The 17,657-nt window shown below is 45.2% G+C and overlaps 1 gene segment (V, D, J or C); it reads right to left on the reverse strand.

Annotated features, from left to right (window-relative positions):
* Positions 1-209: 209 nt before the first annotated feature.
* Positions 210-6,208, reverse strand: LOC123030691. The segment is given in 3 exon segments: positions 210-1,176; positions 3,757-3,825; positions 6,135-6,208. Coding segments are annotated over 3 exon segments (417 nt in total).
* Positions 6,209-17,657: the final 11,449 nt, after the last annotated feature.

Below are 17,657 nucleotides of genomic sequence, written 5' to 3' on the forward strand. Positions count from 1 at the left end.
GAGAATGGAGGACACAGATGAGGAAAAAAAGTTCATTCATGTTCTTAAATCAGAAATTACCTTGTTTCCAAGTCCTGGTCTGACCACATTCAACAGCAATCATTCATACCTTGCACAGGAAAAATGCAATTTTGGGAAAAAGCACACAATCCCACTCTAATGAGAGAAAGAGCTATTTCTTTAAAAAACCACACAACCAATAAGCTCGTTTGGAATGATGCACATGACTCTTCAAGCAAACAGAAAAGCAAAGCTCATGATTTGAAATGCGTGCTGGGCAGAAGGTTTCTTGAGGTGGAATTCAAAGAATACTGCAAAGGGCTGGCTTTCTTCATTTGTATATTCTTAGTTGTAAGACAGGAGTGTTGGCACAGTAACAATGCTAAGGGCTAGGTGCACACAGAGCTGCCTGTTTTTGAATGGGCAGGAAGGCACAGAAAAAGCACCCATTTGTATTAAACCATTTCACACTCTGCTCCAGGTCACAGCTGCAGGCCCTTAATTCCTCACAACCTCAGTCTTAGGTCAGCATCTGCTCCTTTAGGCCACAGAGAGAAGACCTTTGCACAGAAAATCTGACACCCACAGCTATTTTCTGCCTAACCAGAAAGGTCTCATGAAGGCACACCTTTGCAGGCGGCCGAAACAGAGGAAATGTGTGGGCTAGTGAAGCAAGAGCATAAGCAAAAGTAATTAAGCAAATATTTAAGAAATCAGTTCTTTAAAGTGAGCTCATTTCACTAAAGCACCCAAGGCCCTCAGTAAGCACAAATTCCTGTTGAAGACCAGGCTAACCTCTTGCTTGATGCTGTTTCCCTCACTCTCCAGAGGGACAGTGAAGGTTTTCATCTTGTTTCTCCACCAGAACATAATCCTAAAGCTCATCATAGCTGTACCATGCCCCACAGTAATACACAGCCTCATCTTCAGCCTGGGTGTTGGTGATGGTTAAGTAGCCCACATTCCCAGAGCGGGAGGCTGTGAATCGGTCCGGGATCCCTACTCCCCTGTCACAGCCGGCACAGTGCACAAAACGGGGGGCTTGCCCAGACCTCTGTTGATACCACGAAATTTCATTCCAGTATCCATCACTTCTAATGCAAAAGAGTTCAGTTGTTTGTCCCAGAGACACAGTCTGTGATGCAGGTTGAGTGAGTGTTGGCTGTGAACAGAAACCTTTAAAGCAATGAGGAAAAAAGATAATTACTTTATCACAAAAATAAGAATGTTCTTACAACAAATAAACATGGATCTTTGTTTTTACCTCATGGAAAGCTCATTCTGTACACCTTTCTTACATTGCATTTATACCCCAACCCTTCTCTCTCTTGCAAAAAACTCAAGGTGGCTTACAATGTTCTCCTCAAAACCACCCTGTGAGGTGGGACCAGCTGAGAGTTGAACCTGACTGGCCCAAATTCATCCATAACTTAGGAGATCCAGGTTCTGGTCTTCACTGAGTCCCAGTCTAATTCTCTGACCACTGGGCCACACTGATTCCCAGCCTCAAGGAATTGCTGATGCCATACTATAGAAAGATCTCCAAAGGAGTGTCTTGGATTCAGGAAGAGCTAGTGAGGACCTTTCTCCTCCTTTCCAATCTACAGAGTAGCTCCTTCAAAAAACTGTGCAGCCTGCTTTTTGTTGCTGCTAGAAGTCAAATTTACTCATGCTAGAGTTAAGCCAATAATCTCATGGCCAATTTGCCTAGAAGTACTCCATAAAAGTACTGGGAATACACATTACTTTAACCAGAGAAAATGAAATGTAAAGGCTGTTGCCCAACCCACTCAATTAAAGCTTGGCGAATACAGACTGGACATCACCTAGAGTGCTTTGGCTATTGGGTGGTATAGAAATGAGTGCATTTTACTAAATACACTTTTAGTCTGGGGTGTATCAATGACAACAGCACAAGAAGGCAGACAAAACAAATAATTTAACTCTAAAGAGATGAGAAACAAATAACTAATGCTGAAACAGAATGAAAACCCTTGTTCGAAACCCATTTGTGGAATAGAACCACCTCCATTGTCCTTCTTGTCTTTGGGTATCCAGAAAGCTATCCAGGGATTGAAAAAGGTGACTGAGTGCAGAATGAGGGTACACAGACCTTGTAAAATATAGTTAGAGCTAACAAGGGTTAATCCTCACACATGATTAAATAGGAAGGATCAAAAGATGGTATTTGATTTTTATCCCACCCCATATGAAAGTTACAAAGAAAGCCCTCCCTAGGGAAATGTCCAAAAGTCCACTCACCTCTACAGGTGTATATGGTGGACTATTTACGGTTGTTCAGTTCTACCAAATACAGAAAAATTATTCTAACACCCTCTTCAGGCTAAAGACAAAGATTGTGATCCTAGAGTTGTAATGACTAATATTTCCTATGCAAAATCTGAGAAAATCAGGTACAGGTCAAAATGAAAAATATAACCCATGAATCAAACCTGAAATGACCAGATATTTTTCCTTGCTTGTAGCTTATGCAATATTATCCAGAAGGAAACATTTGAACTTCATGTCATTATATATTCCATTCAACAGATCTCCTGTCTTTTTCTGCTCCACTACAGACAATATCTTATAACTCATCTGTTCCAAATTCACAAATGCAGAATTCCAGAAACTCACATGCTACGAACAGCCTTAGTTCTCAGATTGCATCTCAGAAAACTCAGTTAATAAAGTGCAAATCTTAGTAGCCCACTTGTGCAAAAAGGCAGAAACCCACTTGAATAACTTGTCAGAGCATTGGTTCACAAAGAAATTAAAGTATCTTCCGAAAAGAGCAGTGATTTATTCCTAAGCCAGTGCTAAACTCATAGAAAAGAAGCTTAGGGAGAGGCCACAAAGGCCTTATACTCAGCTGTATTTGTTTCCTGACCCCATATTTCAAGCAGATCACAACCTCCACAAAGACTTCTTAAAATATTGAGTACATGACTGACTCCACTTTCTTTTAATACCTAAAACAACTCTAGAAAAGCTGTAAACCCAGCAAAGCTCTAGGAAAGACTTATATACTCCTTGTTTCAATTCAGTGCTTGCGTCTGATTGGACCTAATTAGTAGCCACAGATGGGTTTGCCTCCTTCTAAGTAGACCTTGTCTCCTAAGTAGACCTTTCTCCAATGCGATGCACTGTTTCCTAGCAGTAGGTGGCTAGATGGCTCTGAGGATGCCACCTGTTCCATCACTGCTGGTACTGAGGTGAGTTGTCGGTAGAGGAGTATCTGGAATCACAGCTGGGTTCAGGATGGAGCTCAAGATGTTTTGGGGGACCTCAGATCTATGTAAGAGAAAGGCATATGGAATGCGCTCCCCAGAGAGGTCCGCCTGGCGCCGTCGTTATTTGTTTTTCGGCGCCAGGCGAAGACCTTTTTATTTAAGCAACATTTTAAATGTTAATACCACTGAATTTTATCTGGCCAGGGCGGCTTATTTTATATTGTGTGTTTTAAATTATTATGATTATCTATATGTATATTTTAACTTATTGGTTTTATTTATTGTTGTAAGCCACCCCGAGGCTTCGGTGAATGGGGCGGCATAAAAATGTTTTAATAAATAAATAAAAAATAAATAAAATATGAAGGGATCAAATGTCCATCACCTCCACCGTGAGGATGGGCTACAGTTGTCCTCGGGATCACTAATGCCATCGCAGAAACTATACCCAGTGAGCAGAAGTTTTGACACAGAGTCGCATGGCAAAAGGCACATTTCCAGAAGTTTAATGCAAGTGCACTACCTGAATCATTGAGCAGGATGCAATCTTCTTCAAGAAATGTAGGATGGAATGAAGCTATCTGCTCCATGGCTAAAAAGGAGAACAAAGTTTATGTTGTGAGAACTCCATCATGATCATCACAAGCAAAAGCATCAGTAGCAGTTGACAGTAAGAAATGTGGTTCCAAGCCAATTCTTTTTGTTTTGTTTTGTTTTGTTTTGTTTTGTTTCTCAGGAAATCTTATTAAAGGTGTGGTGCTATGCATGTTTGGCACATACAATGCCACAATTCCCAGCATGTCCCAGATAGGAGCTGCACTTGTAGGTCTAATAGGCATGGGTTGTACCCTGTGATAAGGAACTGAATGTTATATTTGCTGGTACACCCAAATTGGCTTCAGCCGTCTGTGAACTGGGGGAGGCAGGAGTCAGTGGGGCAGGGTATCCACTCCAGGTTCTAGTCTGAAGCTGTGCTGCTGAACATTAGCATTAAAATAGATTCAGCACTGTGGATAGTTCCTTTGGAGCTAAGATTAGAATTAGCAGCCACTCCTGCTATAAGGCTAAATAGTATTTCACTGTCATTAGAAGAAAAAGAATGTCTTTGTTGGACTAGGCAAAAGGAGTATTCAGTCCAGGATTATGGGCTACATCCAGACTTAGTCCTACCTATGGTAGATACTTCAATGGGTGTTTTCTAAGCATGACTGAGTCTGAATACAATATTGAGTCTCCAACAGAGTCCAAAAGGGGTCTCCATTGTACTTACAAGTAGGGCAGGGTGGAGACAAGATGGGATGAGCAACACTTGGCCATCTCTTACTGCCCCACAAATGGTTTATAAGAAGTAAAAGCCGAAGTGATGGACACAGCAGCCATTTTGAAGTAATTCTAATCTCTTCAGTGCTATGTAGCTATGAGGGACCATCAAACGGATCAAACTTAGCTTGGCAGCAAGCCTGTTCTGATTCTCCTGGTGCTGCAAAGCAGCTCTCCATGAGCTTTTCATGCTATTGTAGTTTAATCTTTCTTTTTTTCACACTGCAGGAGGGGAGGTGTGCCCAGGATATTTCCATAAATGTCCCCCAGGAAGCCTCATCTTCAGCCTGGATGTAGTGATGGTTAAACAGCTGTTGTTTCCTGAGACAGAAGCAGTGAACTCAGCTGGGATCCCCAGTCCCTGTTGTCACCAGCATAGGGAACCTATTTATTTAAGTAATTTATTTAAACTTTTATAGACCACCCATCCACTGGCGTCTTGAGGTAGTTTACAACAAGCAAAATAGGAAATAAAATAAAATGGCACAGCATCCGATAATACAGCAACGTAAAACCACAATTAAAACCAATTAAAATAATGGGAAATAAAAAGGTTTCTGCCTGGCGCCGAAAAGAAAAAAGTGTTGGTGCCAGGAGAACCTCTCTGGGGAGCATATTCTATAACTGGGGTGCCACGGCAGAGAAGGCCCTTCTCCGGATAGCCGCCCTCCTGATCTCTTTTAAGGAGAACTCCCGAAGAAGGACCTCTGCCTCAGATCTGAAGGAGCGGGAGGGCATATAGGGAAGGAGAAACCTGGTGAGGGACCTGCCCAGATTTCTCTTGAGACCAGCAAATGGTTCTTGTAGTACCTCTGACTGGAGGTGAACTTTTTGCCCCTGGGAGGCTGACATGGAGGACGAGAATTTGCTGCGAACTAGCACCTTGACAAAAAGCAAATACGAAATGTAGCATTGATGCAATTTCTCTATCCAACCATCACAACATGGTGACTCTGTTTGCATCCTTTTCTATGCTAGTTGAAATGAGGGCAAGCTCGTATCTTGAGGCTAATGAGCAGAACGCGAAGGGAAGCCATGTCTTCTCTCCCACCCATGATGGCTTCCTGCAACATTTCCTGAGGGAAGGGGAATTCTACTAAGGAGTTCGTTGGGGAGGAGAGGAAAGCCCAGTTTGTCCTCAGGAAATCAAAGAGAGATCATGTTGAGAGTGCGGAGGGAAAGGGAGGAATGAATGGCAAAGTACAGTGGAAAAGGGGGTACTGGGGATCCAGACTGGAATGCGCCATTCCAGACTAGTGGAACAGCCCATGCCCCTCGTCAGTGCAGTCCTGCCTGGACCCCTCCCATTCACCTGGTCCTTCATCTCCAGATATGGTTTTGGCCCACCCTGATCGTGAGGAAGGAAGGGGGGAAAGCAGGACACTGTGCATCTGGTTGCTCACCCCTCGATCCAATGACCCCTGTTGCAATGTGGGCAAACCCTCCCTTTTCTCTACCTATCCCAGTAACCAAATTCAGACAAATTGAATGGCTGCAAAAGCAGCATGCTTGTATGATAAACCCACAACGTGGCATTCATTTCTTGGGCCTATCAGTGCTGTGAGTCTGTGGCACACTTACCTCCACTGTAACCAAACAGCACGAGGAGAAGGAAGAGCTGGCTCATTGTGGAGGTAAGAGCAAGTTCCAGTTCTTCAGACCAAAAGGTATCCAGTTGTGAACTTCCTTCCCCCCTTTGTTCTTAAATACCAGAAGAACCCAAGTGTGTCCCAGCACGCAATCAAGTTCCCACCCTATAGTTTTGCAAGAATTGCTACACTTCCTCAAAGAGCATGTGCTGCTTTATTCGGACCGATGACTAGGGAAGCAAATTTGCATGAGATTTCTTTTTTCTCCCCACAGGCAGAAGTTGAGGCTTCTTGCTTTGTCTGTCTGGAAGAAGATGCTGCTACACAGTTGGCTGCACAATTAGCACAATGAAAATCCTGTTGCGAGCCTGGGGAACTGATACAGATTGGTGTGGAACTATAATGCGTTGCAATTCAGGTGGGAATGACATTATCTTTCCAACTAAATGAGCATCACATCTCATTAGCAGTAGGGATGGGGGAACTCCAAGGGTTGAAGAGGAGCCATAATTCTGTAGAGACAACTTGAGGGATGAATGGGCCACAAAATGCCAGCTTATAATCAGGGGGAGGGCTGAGAAGGAATATCATGGAGGAGGGTAGAGAAGACAAATAGAACAGTCCAAAAAAAATCACACCACATTATCTTAATGGGTCACACGTATCTGATCTGTATTCGAGACAGATTACATTCTAATTTACTGATAAAATCTGGTTTTTGTGGGCCATTCCTAGATCCCTTTGTGACTGTTTGACAGTATTCATGTATCATGGTGTGTTGATGTTGGAATTTAGTCAATGAACAGATCCGAACTGTTGATGGCTTATGGTATTTCAGACAGGAACATCAGAAGAACCCTGCTGGATCCATCTGTGGGTCCATTCAGTCCAGCATTCTGTTCACACAGTGGGACATCGTCAGCTCCTTAGTTTCCTCAACGCATTTACAACTGAAAAGATTTTTGTCAAGGCTTAATGAGAATTGTTTTCAAGAGAAACTGTGCATGGTTAGTCTCAAACCGATGATTTTTGGGAAGAGATGGCAATGACCAATTAATGGCTATCACATGATACATGTAAAGAATATAACATATTTAGTGAGTATTTTTAGGATATCTTGGAATGCTCCAGTTAAATCCGTACCCTCACATACAGTGAATGTCATTTTGAGTTTCTATCACAGAGATGATTTAAAGTAGTTGAACTGGAAGCAATTCAAAATCCATTTCCTAGAAAATTTTGGTATCACCTTTGGGTACCCCAAAGCTTTGGTCTCAGCAGCAGTGGGTTTCCCCTCAATTACAGCTTGACTACATTATGCCATCCTTAACTGCTTGAGAAAGTTGGTGGCGTCGAGAGGGAAGCATTTCTATCAGTTGTGCTTGATCAGCCTCCAGCCTTGCACTTGTCAAAGGTCTTGATTTTGCTCTCCCCGTTCTCCATCTGTGAAGCACTATCAAGCCATAATGGCCCCTTGCATGTGCCTCAGTAGCTTCTGTTAGTGGCCAAAGAGAGCACAGGAAGGAAGATTTTGTCTTGCTTCCCTGAGTGAACGAGCAGCTGTGCCTGGCTGCCCGGGCATTTCAACACCACAGTAGTAATCAGCTTCATCTTCTGCCAGGGCCCCTGTGATGGTCAAAGACATCGTCCTCCCTGATCTAGACCCAGAGAACCTTGCAGGGACTCCAGAGGGTCTGTTGCTCGTGGTATGAATCAGCATCTGAGGTTTCCTGCCAGGTTTCTGTTGGTACCACGCAGGGTAGTTGCCATCGACGATGCTTCCAGTGCTCAGTCTGCAAGAGATGGTGACAGTCCCACCTGAAGAAACAACTTCTGTGGGCTTTAGGGACTGCAGCTGCTGGACACTGGGACCTGGAGAAGAGCAAGACAAGGAAGCGTCATCATACAAAAGCCCACAGTGTAACATGAATGATTTTGTAATCGATTCCAGTACAAAAAAAAGTCTGGATGATTTTGTTTTGTGTTCCACTTGATTTACCGGTCCAAAATGTGTGCTTCACTCACCAGTGGAGATGAGGAGGGTGAGAAGGAGCAGGCCCCGGGACATTGTGAGCAAGCTGACGTGACAATCTTCCTACACCAAGGGCATCTCCCCACTCTGACTATCTCTTAAGACCCAAGGGTTGAGATAGGAAGCCCCTACGTGCAAATACTTTGCTGTTTAAATACTCCCTCCAAGTTCAAGACTGCTATAGAGCACCAACAGAAGAAAAAATCTGACACTCAAAAGAGGAGCAGTCATTTGATGCTGGAACACACACTCTGGGCAGAAGGACTGTGATCTGATTTCTGCACTTTCCAGTCTTAAGAATGTTCAGGAAACTGATGAAAAGAACAAACTTTGAAAGCCATTCCAAACCGAGTAGTCAATATTGGACAAAAAGCCATGTCTTTGACCTTCAGGTTTGAAGGGCCATCGAGGTCTATGAATTACTTGACCAAGAACATGGGCATTGGAGGTTCACGCTCGCAGTGTCAACAGATGTGTGCATCCACTCCAGAGTTCACTCTGAACTTTTAAGGAGCTGTCCTTGGTGCTGAAACCTAGCCCCAAAATTGGTTAGCACCAGAGATGTTTCCTTAAAAGTTCAGAGTGGATCCTCAGCAACACTGGCACTGGTGTGGGCACCACCAGCCTCCACTGGTGTGGGGTTGTTATTGATAATTTAATTGAGGGCCAGCTGAGGCTGAACTCCCAGAACCTGATTTCAAGTCCAGGGGGTCACCTAGGAGCTTAGATACTAATAGTGAGCTTAATCACCAGATCTGGTGAATGGATGTATTCGTGTCAGTTTCTCTCCCTTTCTCAATTTTCCAATCTCAAATTCAGAAACTTCAAGCATTATGCCAGTCTTAGGTCCATCCCAAAATCAACATGTTTAGTTCATATTAGAATTAATATCCTTTTCTTCTACTATATTATTATTATTATTATTATTATTATTATTATTATTATTATTATCATCATCATTATTAACATTTCTATGCCGCCCCTTGCCGAAGCCTCTTCTAATTTGGTATGCATTTTCACCGGTACCATCCCAGACACAGTGCATTTTAATGTTTTATTTTTCCCCCTCTTACAATATAGGGTTGGTCGGTTGACTGGTTGGTTGGTTTGGAGAACTCCACTGGAAAGCATAGACAGGTGCATATTTCAAAGAATAGCTGCGTTTCCATTCATGTAATGGTTTGAAAGTGTAAAATCCACTTCAAAATGCAATTGGAACTAATTGCTCCCCTGTCTCTGGACTTACTACACACCTCCTACTTCATTTTATAAGCCTCTCATTCAGACTGAGACGTAGAGGCAAGTGAGAAAGTTTTGCTCCTTCTCTCTTTGAAAGGGGAATTGACATTTATACTACAACAGTTTGGCTACAAAAACACAGGATTTTGGGAAATGCTTCCCAAGCAGAAATCCTTGGCATGCATCAACACGTACCAAGATGATAATTCCCTTGTTTCATCCCTGAAAAAAGGCACACTTTAGAAGTGCAGAGGATTACAAAATGCTATTTTTTGTGACTGTCTTTTTCACATCCATCAACATAACTTGATCCCCTCCCAGTATTGCTACTGTGCGATCTGAGACAATCGGTCTATTTGATTTATTATGTATGGTATTTCTCTAATGCTGCACATCCAAACAAGTACTGGAAAAGTGAACAGTACAAAGTTAAAGCAAATGCAAGAATGGAAGCAGTACCTGAAAATATTTCAAAATAAAATTGCATGTATTGAATTTGCCATTGAGAATAGTACAAATTAAACCATGTTGACTCTAATGGGATTGCAGTGTGCTTTTGGTGGGCCCTTGGGCAAGGCCCTACCCTCTCTTGATGGGGCTACTGTCTCATCACTGCTGTCGCTTGCGGCTATTGCTCCTCAACTCGTTTCTCAGACGTGCCGGCACTTGAAAGAACCTCCTCCAACTGGGCCCATCCTTGGAGGTGAAGTTTTGTTCGCCATCGTTCAGAGGCCCTCCTAGACTGTCGTGACTGTTTAGGGGCAACTGTGAGTCTGCCTGAGGCAAGATCATGTGGCCACCTGTGCACCCTGCACCTGCAGTGTGCAGTGGTGCAGGAGAATGCTGCACATACACCGGGGCTCCTCCTGAGCCTTCCTGTTTCTTCATGCACAGCCATCAGGCCCCAATAAGCATCGTTGTCTCGCCTGACAAAACACAGGCTAGGTGGGAAGCTGGGTGGACCCAAACGGTGGGCTCTGCAAGTTGGCAGAGCTGGTGCATGAAAGGTGGGCTGGCATCTTTTCGCCTTCCCCACTCCATGGCTGATCTTGCCGTACTCAGTACCCTCATACTCAATGCCCCATACTGACATGGGTGTGGGAAATTAGAAGCCCAGGCTCCTTGCGGACAGTTTCTCCAAGGCTGGGAGCTCAAGCTCAGAGAGGGGGACAAAGGGGGCTTTTCATTGACCAGGGAGGGGCCTGGAGAGGCCAGGATGTGAACTATCCTGAAGCCCCTCCTGCCTCATTCCCCCTCCCCTCTGAAGCAGCCCAGCTAGGTGGGCCAAAATCCTAGGTCTGGTAGCCTCTGCAGGCATGAAGCTGGGGAGGCAAAGGGCTCCTTGGATGCTCTTTCCACTTGGTACGGGATGACCCCTCAGCATCCAAGTCTGGTTGCGTGCCATCGCTGTAACAAGATAATGGCCTAAGTCAATATGATGGTGAGCCCAGGATGGGTCAGAAGTTTTGGGCAATCAAATGTAGGGCCTGTTTTTGATTTGCTGAGTTGGAAAGCCCCTTTCTTCTTTCTCAGGTGGTCTGGAGAAAGCCTTTGCAGGGTGGGAGACATGGATGTTTAGGGGAAGTTACCATGAGGGGCTTATCCTTTTCAGTCTGAAGCCATTCCTGCCTTGGCTTAAGCAATGATGTAATCAGTTGTGCAGTGAGTCCAGGGCTCACATGGAACTGAATGGGTTATGCCCCTGAACTAAATGGACTTTGCTTTACTGTCTCATTTCTGGACACCAGTGAGAAGTAGCATTTGAGAGAAGAACATGGTCGAGCAGGGACAGAGAGCCTGGATCCCCTGGATCCCAGAGTCAGCTCAACTTCAGTCAACCTTTGGTCACTGGAATGATGCAGACTCAGCCCAACAATTCCTTCTATCATACTCCAAGTCCTCTGCTGAATAACTGGGAAATCATTTTCTAGAGCAGGTATAAATTCCAGACATGCTTGATTTGACATCCAGAAACATAAATATTTGAAATACTTTTCTGTTTGCTTTCTTCAAAGAAATAAGGTTCAGAAAGGAAGAAAAATGTGGAGGAAGAGGAGGATACCAAGGGATCTTTCACAAATATGTATTCATAGCCTGCAAATCCCCCCAAAAGCCATAGTTTTTATCCTTCTGTCAGTTAGCACTTTGTTGAAGCTCACAAAAAAAGATAATTCTATTCCTCTCAACCAACACATTTTCCAATCACTTCAAGTCAATTATAAATCATCAACAGTATTTTACGAGATTTTGTTCTATATTAATTAAACTGCATGTAATAGAATTTCCATTTATCATTAAATGCTTCCATTGGTCTTCTGTTCACATAATCAGTAATTTTGTCATCGCAGCATAAACAGCCAACCTATTTTTCCAGTCTTCAATAGTTCGACAGTCTTCTGTTTCCCATAATCCTTGAAACAAGCAGAATTGCAGGGGGAGCCACATTTCCCACGGGTGCAGGGACAGTGATGGAGGAGCCCCCCCTGTTGAATTTCTGCATGCTACAGTCACAGAGGCTTTGGTATCAACACTCGGAGGAAGGAGTTGGGCTGGCAGAGCAGGGCTTGTGTGGCAAAGGGTCTGAATATGAACAGGGATGCTGAATATGATTCAACAAGGCAGGGATGCTGAATATGAACCTCCCTGACCCCAAAAGAGGACCACATCAAAGAGAAAAGTTATGGAGAACTCTCACGAGCAGTGGCCGATTTTCCATAGGTAAACCTCAGCTAAGACCAATACCCTGTGTGACATTTAATTTAAGACCCTTCCTTTTCATTCATGACCATACAATAGATCAACTCTCTACTATTGTCCCGTATCCCCCCCAAAAATTACCTCCATCACTTCTCACCACTGCCACCGCCTACCGTGTATCACATTTATAAGGAGAGGACCAAATTCATATTCCACAAGATTATATTGATTTATTGGACTGCACATTGCCGGTTGACTTTGGCTGCCTTGCTCTTCTGAGCACTTTGGTCACTCTGGCTAACGATCCATTACATCCACTTTCCATTTTGTCACAGAATTGCACGCTAAGACCGCTTGCTGCATTTCCTTTTCTGCGGTATAACTTCAGGTGCTATAATGGCAGAACAGAATAGCACACGAAGTATTTTCATCCACTTTCAGAAACAATATCATATTTCCCTGCTCTAAAAAAATCTCACTGAAAGTGCCTGTTAAAGACAGAAGTGAAACTGGAAGGTCACGACAATGGAGTCTCAGGTAGATTTTTTTCCAGTCCTGAAGCACGACAAAAAGGAGCAGTTAAATGGTTAACACAACAACTCACACACACAGCAACACAAACAAATACGCTGCAGGGAATCATAGAAGATTATAGATAGTTTTCAATGCAAGGTGCCCTCATCTGGATGAGTAATGCTTCAGAAGTGAGAAGTCAGAGAATCCAGAATAAAAGAAATGAGAGGCAACAGTGATTTTTCCAGTCATTCTTTTGTTTGGGAAGACCAGCCTTATTTACAACTAGGCATGCTGGAGAATTAAACAATATATTCAAGCAAGGACTCTGTCCAGGTCTCTCTGAATGGGAGGATCCCCGTCTAGCACCAGCTAAGGAGGCCAGGCACGTTTCAGGATTCGGCCCTGGGCTGCCTTCCCTGGACCAGACTGAGTCACGGCTCTCCCTGTTCCAGGAACTGAGAGGATCTCAGAAAGTGCAAGCATCCCTGTATCTTCTGTCTCGAGTGAGCATGGCATGGCGCACATGCCTCCACTTGTCCCACATCCCACACTACCTGCGCATTGAACAGGAGGATGCCTTTGGAGCATGTTCAGCCCAGTGCAGTCCCACCGCTCCCCCTGCTGGGCTCTGTCCTGCACAAGCCAAGTCCTGGCCTTCTCCCAAGTGAATATGGGGACGAAGGGAAGAGTGTTCATGCTCCAGCAGGCACATGGCCCTTCACAGTCTCACGACCCTGCACAAACTCCACCCCACACATTGCCATGCTCCCAGAATGCTCAGTTTCCCAGGAGTGGTCTTTTCAAGGAGAAGGAATCCAGAAGGAAGGATCCAAGTTATATTCCAGGGTGACTTCCCCACCCCACAAAAGAAAAGGAAAGGACTGTCCAGGTCTCTCTGAAAGGGAGGATCCCCATCTAGCACCAGCTAAGCAGGCCAGGATTCGGCCCTGGGCTGCCTTCTCTGGGCCAGACTGAGCCACGTCTCTTCCAACAACTTTGCAAAAAGGGGAACCGGGGGTGCTAGTGCATTTTCTGCACTCTCGGATATTAGGAGAGGACAGTGTTCCTACTATTTGAAAATAAATACAAGGAGATTCATTTATCTCCTTGAGTTCCTCACAACCTTCTCAGCGAGGTACCTGAGAAGTTCTGCATCTGATTAGCAGAACGCAGGTCCCTGTGGAAAGCAAGCAGTCCCACCAAGCACTGCTGAAGTAGGCCAGGCATGTTTCAATATTCAGTGTTCCTGAGAGTGAAAAAAGCCAAATAAATAAATGCCTTCTTGTCTGTGAGTTCCTCTCACACTTCCATGCAAGGTACTTGAGAAGTTCAGCATGAATTGGGGATGCTGCCCAGTTCTGCAGGAGAAGAAGGAAGCGCTGGGCCTTTTCCATGGCCAGCCGCTCCAAGAACAGACTTGCACCAGTGGCGTGGACCCCACTTGCCTGGAGATCCCCCTGCAGACTTCTGGCTCTGCGGGGAGCCTTCTCTGGTGACTCGTGGCGCTGTCCACTGAGGACAGGTGGGCCGATTGCTGTAAGCAGAAGGTCCGCACTCAGAGAAACAGAGGGGGCTGCAAGGCCTGTTGCTCCCTTCCACGTTTCGCACCTCAGAAACATACTGATAAGTCAGGAAGAGCTTCAAGCGATTCCACATCTATACCCTGCGGAGGAAGAAAAGAGGGTTTTGTCTCAGTTCTCCATCAGAACTAAGCACCGTGATACGCATAGTTGTTGTTTTCCCAGGCAAGACAGGAGTAATCAGCCTCATCCTCTGGCTGGGCGTTGGTGATGGTTAGGTAGTTGGGGCTTCCTGAGCTGGAACCTGAGAACCGATCCGGGATCCCTTCTCCCCTGGTGCCTCCATACAGCACAAACTGGGGACGCTGCCCAGGCTGCTGTCGGTACCAGCCGAAGGAATTCCAGCTGCCCCCGCTACTTCCAGTGCAAGGGAGTTTGACTGTTTGGCCCGGAGACACGGACTGCGACGGAGGCTGGGTGAGGACGTGTTGTGCGCTGACACCTGTGCCAGAAGGGAATAAAATAACCTTGTTACTTTTCCTGAGCAATCTAATGACATCAAGAGCCTGACCTGCTCTGATATGTATGTTAAATCAGCACCACTGCTGCCTAGCAGGTGATGCAAAGAGCCTTCCTCACACCCTCACCTGCAGAGTAGCTGAGGATTGCCAGGTAAACCAGCACGCAGGCCATGGTGAGCCCCTGGTGGAAGGATGGATTGGTTGCCTCCCTCCCCATTGTTTCGTAAATGCCTCCTGACAGAGGGATGCCCCCTTTATGCAAATTAGGTGCAGGGTTCATGGCCTCATTAGAGCACTGCTGATTCTGAGTTTGATGCGATGCTGGAGTGGAGGTCGGAGACCACGTTTCTTTAGATTCCTGGGAACACCCCTGGTTCCAGGCAGTGAGCCTAAAATGACAGAGGAGAGCAGCTCGCTGTCGTCATGGCCAAAAGAACAGGGTCTCAATAAAAGGTCCTTCCTTGCACTACTCTGGGGCATGCAAAGGTTTGAAAGCATAGGAAGAGTAGTGGGATCAACACTTTGAAATCATGTTTAAAAATCTAATGGATGGCATTCTATAGTCAGATATTAGAAATAGAAAGAAAATGGCGAAATCATTTCTGAAATTTCCACAATGGAATGTAAGTATGTATTCTTGCTTCTCAAATGCAGGACTGCAAAATGATGAATTTCCTTTTGATGATTCCCACCCCCGAACCCGATTCCTCATTCATCCCAACTCCACGTTGCATTAAAGTCTGGCCAGTGTGCCTTTGCAGCCATGTAGTCCAGAAAAACAGGAGAAACTGGGCCAACACCGCCCTCTGCCAGTGAGAAGCGAGACAGCGCTTCCCCGCTGGGATCTTCTGCAAGGCGGGGCACCATCTGCAAAGCTAAGCCAACCCTCCCCATAGAACCCTCCCCATATTGGTAGGAATATATTGGCCGAATGTGCTTGCTCTCTCATCTGTGCCCCCTTCCCACATTTGTCTGCATGACAGGCAGGGCTGAAGTAAGGACAAGACACGTTTGAGCACAAGGGATGGACGAGATCCGCATTTGCCATGTTTCCTACCCTGAGCAGTCGCAAAAGCATTGTAAAGATAAGGTTGCACATTCTCCAGGTTGCTTTTGTATTTGGAAACCGGGACATTTATAGGTTGCAGAAATATGTGCTCCAAAATGTGTGGGGAGTGTGTAGAAGCTGCACTGCATGCATTTCGAGTGTTGGGAAGATGATGCTTGTTTAAATGTGCAGTGTTTAAACGATGTGGGCCAAGTGGCAAACTTTCCCCCCTTCTAGTGCAAACCTTGCAACAAATATATTTTGGTCTACATGAAGGGGCGCCAAGAAGATCTCAGAAAGTGCGAGCATCCCTGCATCTTCTGTCTCGAGTGAGCATGGCATGGCGCACATGCCTCCACATGTCCCACATCCCACACTACCTGCGCATTGAACAGGAGGACGCCTTTGGAACATGTCCAGCCCAGTGCAGTCCCACAGCTCCCCCTGCTGGGCTCTGTCCTGCACAAACCGAGTCCTGGCCTTCTCCCCAGCGAATATGGGGAGGAAGGGAAGAGCGTTCTTGCTTTAGCAGGCACATGGCCCTTTACAGTTTCAGCAAGCACATTGCTCCATCCGGGGCACAGCCAAGGCTAAAAGCCAGGCGATAAACCAAGGCCAAAGGTGGCCAAAAGCAGAATCAGGGAGGACTATCACCAGGACTATGCACACTCCGACATCAGAGGCAAAACATGAAAGACTTGAGCCCGGGATCCATGGGAACTTCCAGCAACTCTCCAGCTGCCAAGAAGAGCAAATTTGGCTGGATTGACCAGGGCCTCAGTTGCATCTTTAGATATGGATTTCTCCCAAGGAGTCCCCTCCTCCTGAGAAGGCCCATTGGGAGCTGAGCCAACCAGCCTGCCCCCTCAGGCAATACATGGTTCTTGGGGAGACGTGGTCTCTTGGCATCACTGTCTACCACAGAATGTGACCTTTCTTCTTTCCGAGCTTGCAGATACAAAGAAATCAGTCCTGAATGGCCAGCACCATCTTAGGGAAGACTTTCCTATTAAGTTTTCCCTGTGTATGAAGGTCTCCCAAGTTAATTGTTGTAAACCAGAGCAGCCCAATAAACTATCTCACTTGTTATTGTGAGATATGATTTCAGTGAAATGTATTAAGAGATTCTTCCCTAAACTGAAGCTGTTCTCTGAGTTTAGAGGCTGATGTTCTCCAAGTTTCTCCTGGGGAGATGGTTGTCACCCTTCTCCTTTGGAGGCAGGTGACAATTTAAGAAGTGCCTTTTAACTGTTTCACCCAGTTCATGAGCAGATGGTACCCAAGTTTAATGGATCAGTTCATTCCTCATGCTTCTCACTCCTATGTGAACATCAAAAATCCATTAAATCCCATTCCATTTCCACATGCCTTTGAGTGGTTTTTTAAACAACAGAATCACAAACACATTTGCAGTTAAACACATAATTTTATTTCTCTTGACCTCTGCATTTCTTAACGGTTGCTGAAATGTTTAAACACAGAACTAGAGCAGAAAAATGAGGAAACACATCATCCATTGAATAGCAAAGTTCCAGTTCATGAGTTCCAAAGCAGCATGTCAAGCCACTCCATTTGGGAAATTTCCAAATACTATATCTTCAAACATTTCTGGGTGGAAAATGTGTTCAGAGCCTGCATCTCTGAATCAGAAAATGCTTCTGATATCCTGTCGAGGAACTGTACCAGGCAGTTGGGTGTTTCTTCTGCACCACTTTTGTTTTCCATAAAAAATGTTATGGAAACCCACCACCACCATATGCTTTGATCATTCCAAGGGAGGTGGGGAGGTCCTGCCTTGGAGAAAGAGAGGCCTTCTTCCAGTGTGCTGCAATCCAAATATGTTTCAGGAGCAGATCAAATCAATCTCCGTAGTGGATCCCACTTCTTCATCCAGGGAAGCAAATGTGAAATTTTGTGTTGCATTTCCACTGTTGCTAAAATA

Source organism: Varanus komodoensis, unplaced genomic scaffold (assembly GCF_004798865.1).
Source record: "Varanus komodoensis strain SLA01 unplaced genomic scaffold, ASM479886v1 scaffold463, whole genome shotgun sequence".
In the NCBI taxonomy this organism is placed as follows: Eukaryota; Metazoa; Chordata; class Lepidosauria; order Squamata; family Varanidae; genus Varanus; species Varanus komodoensis.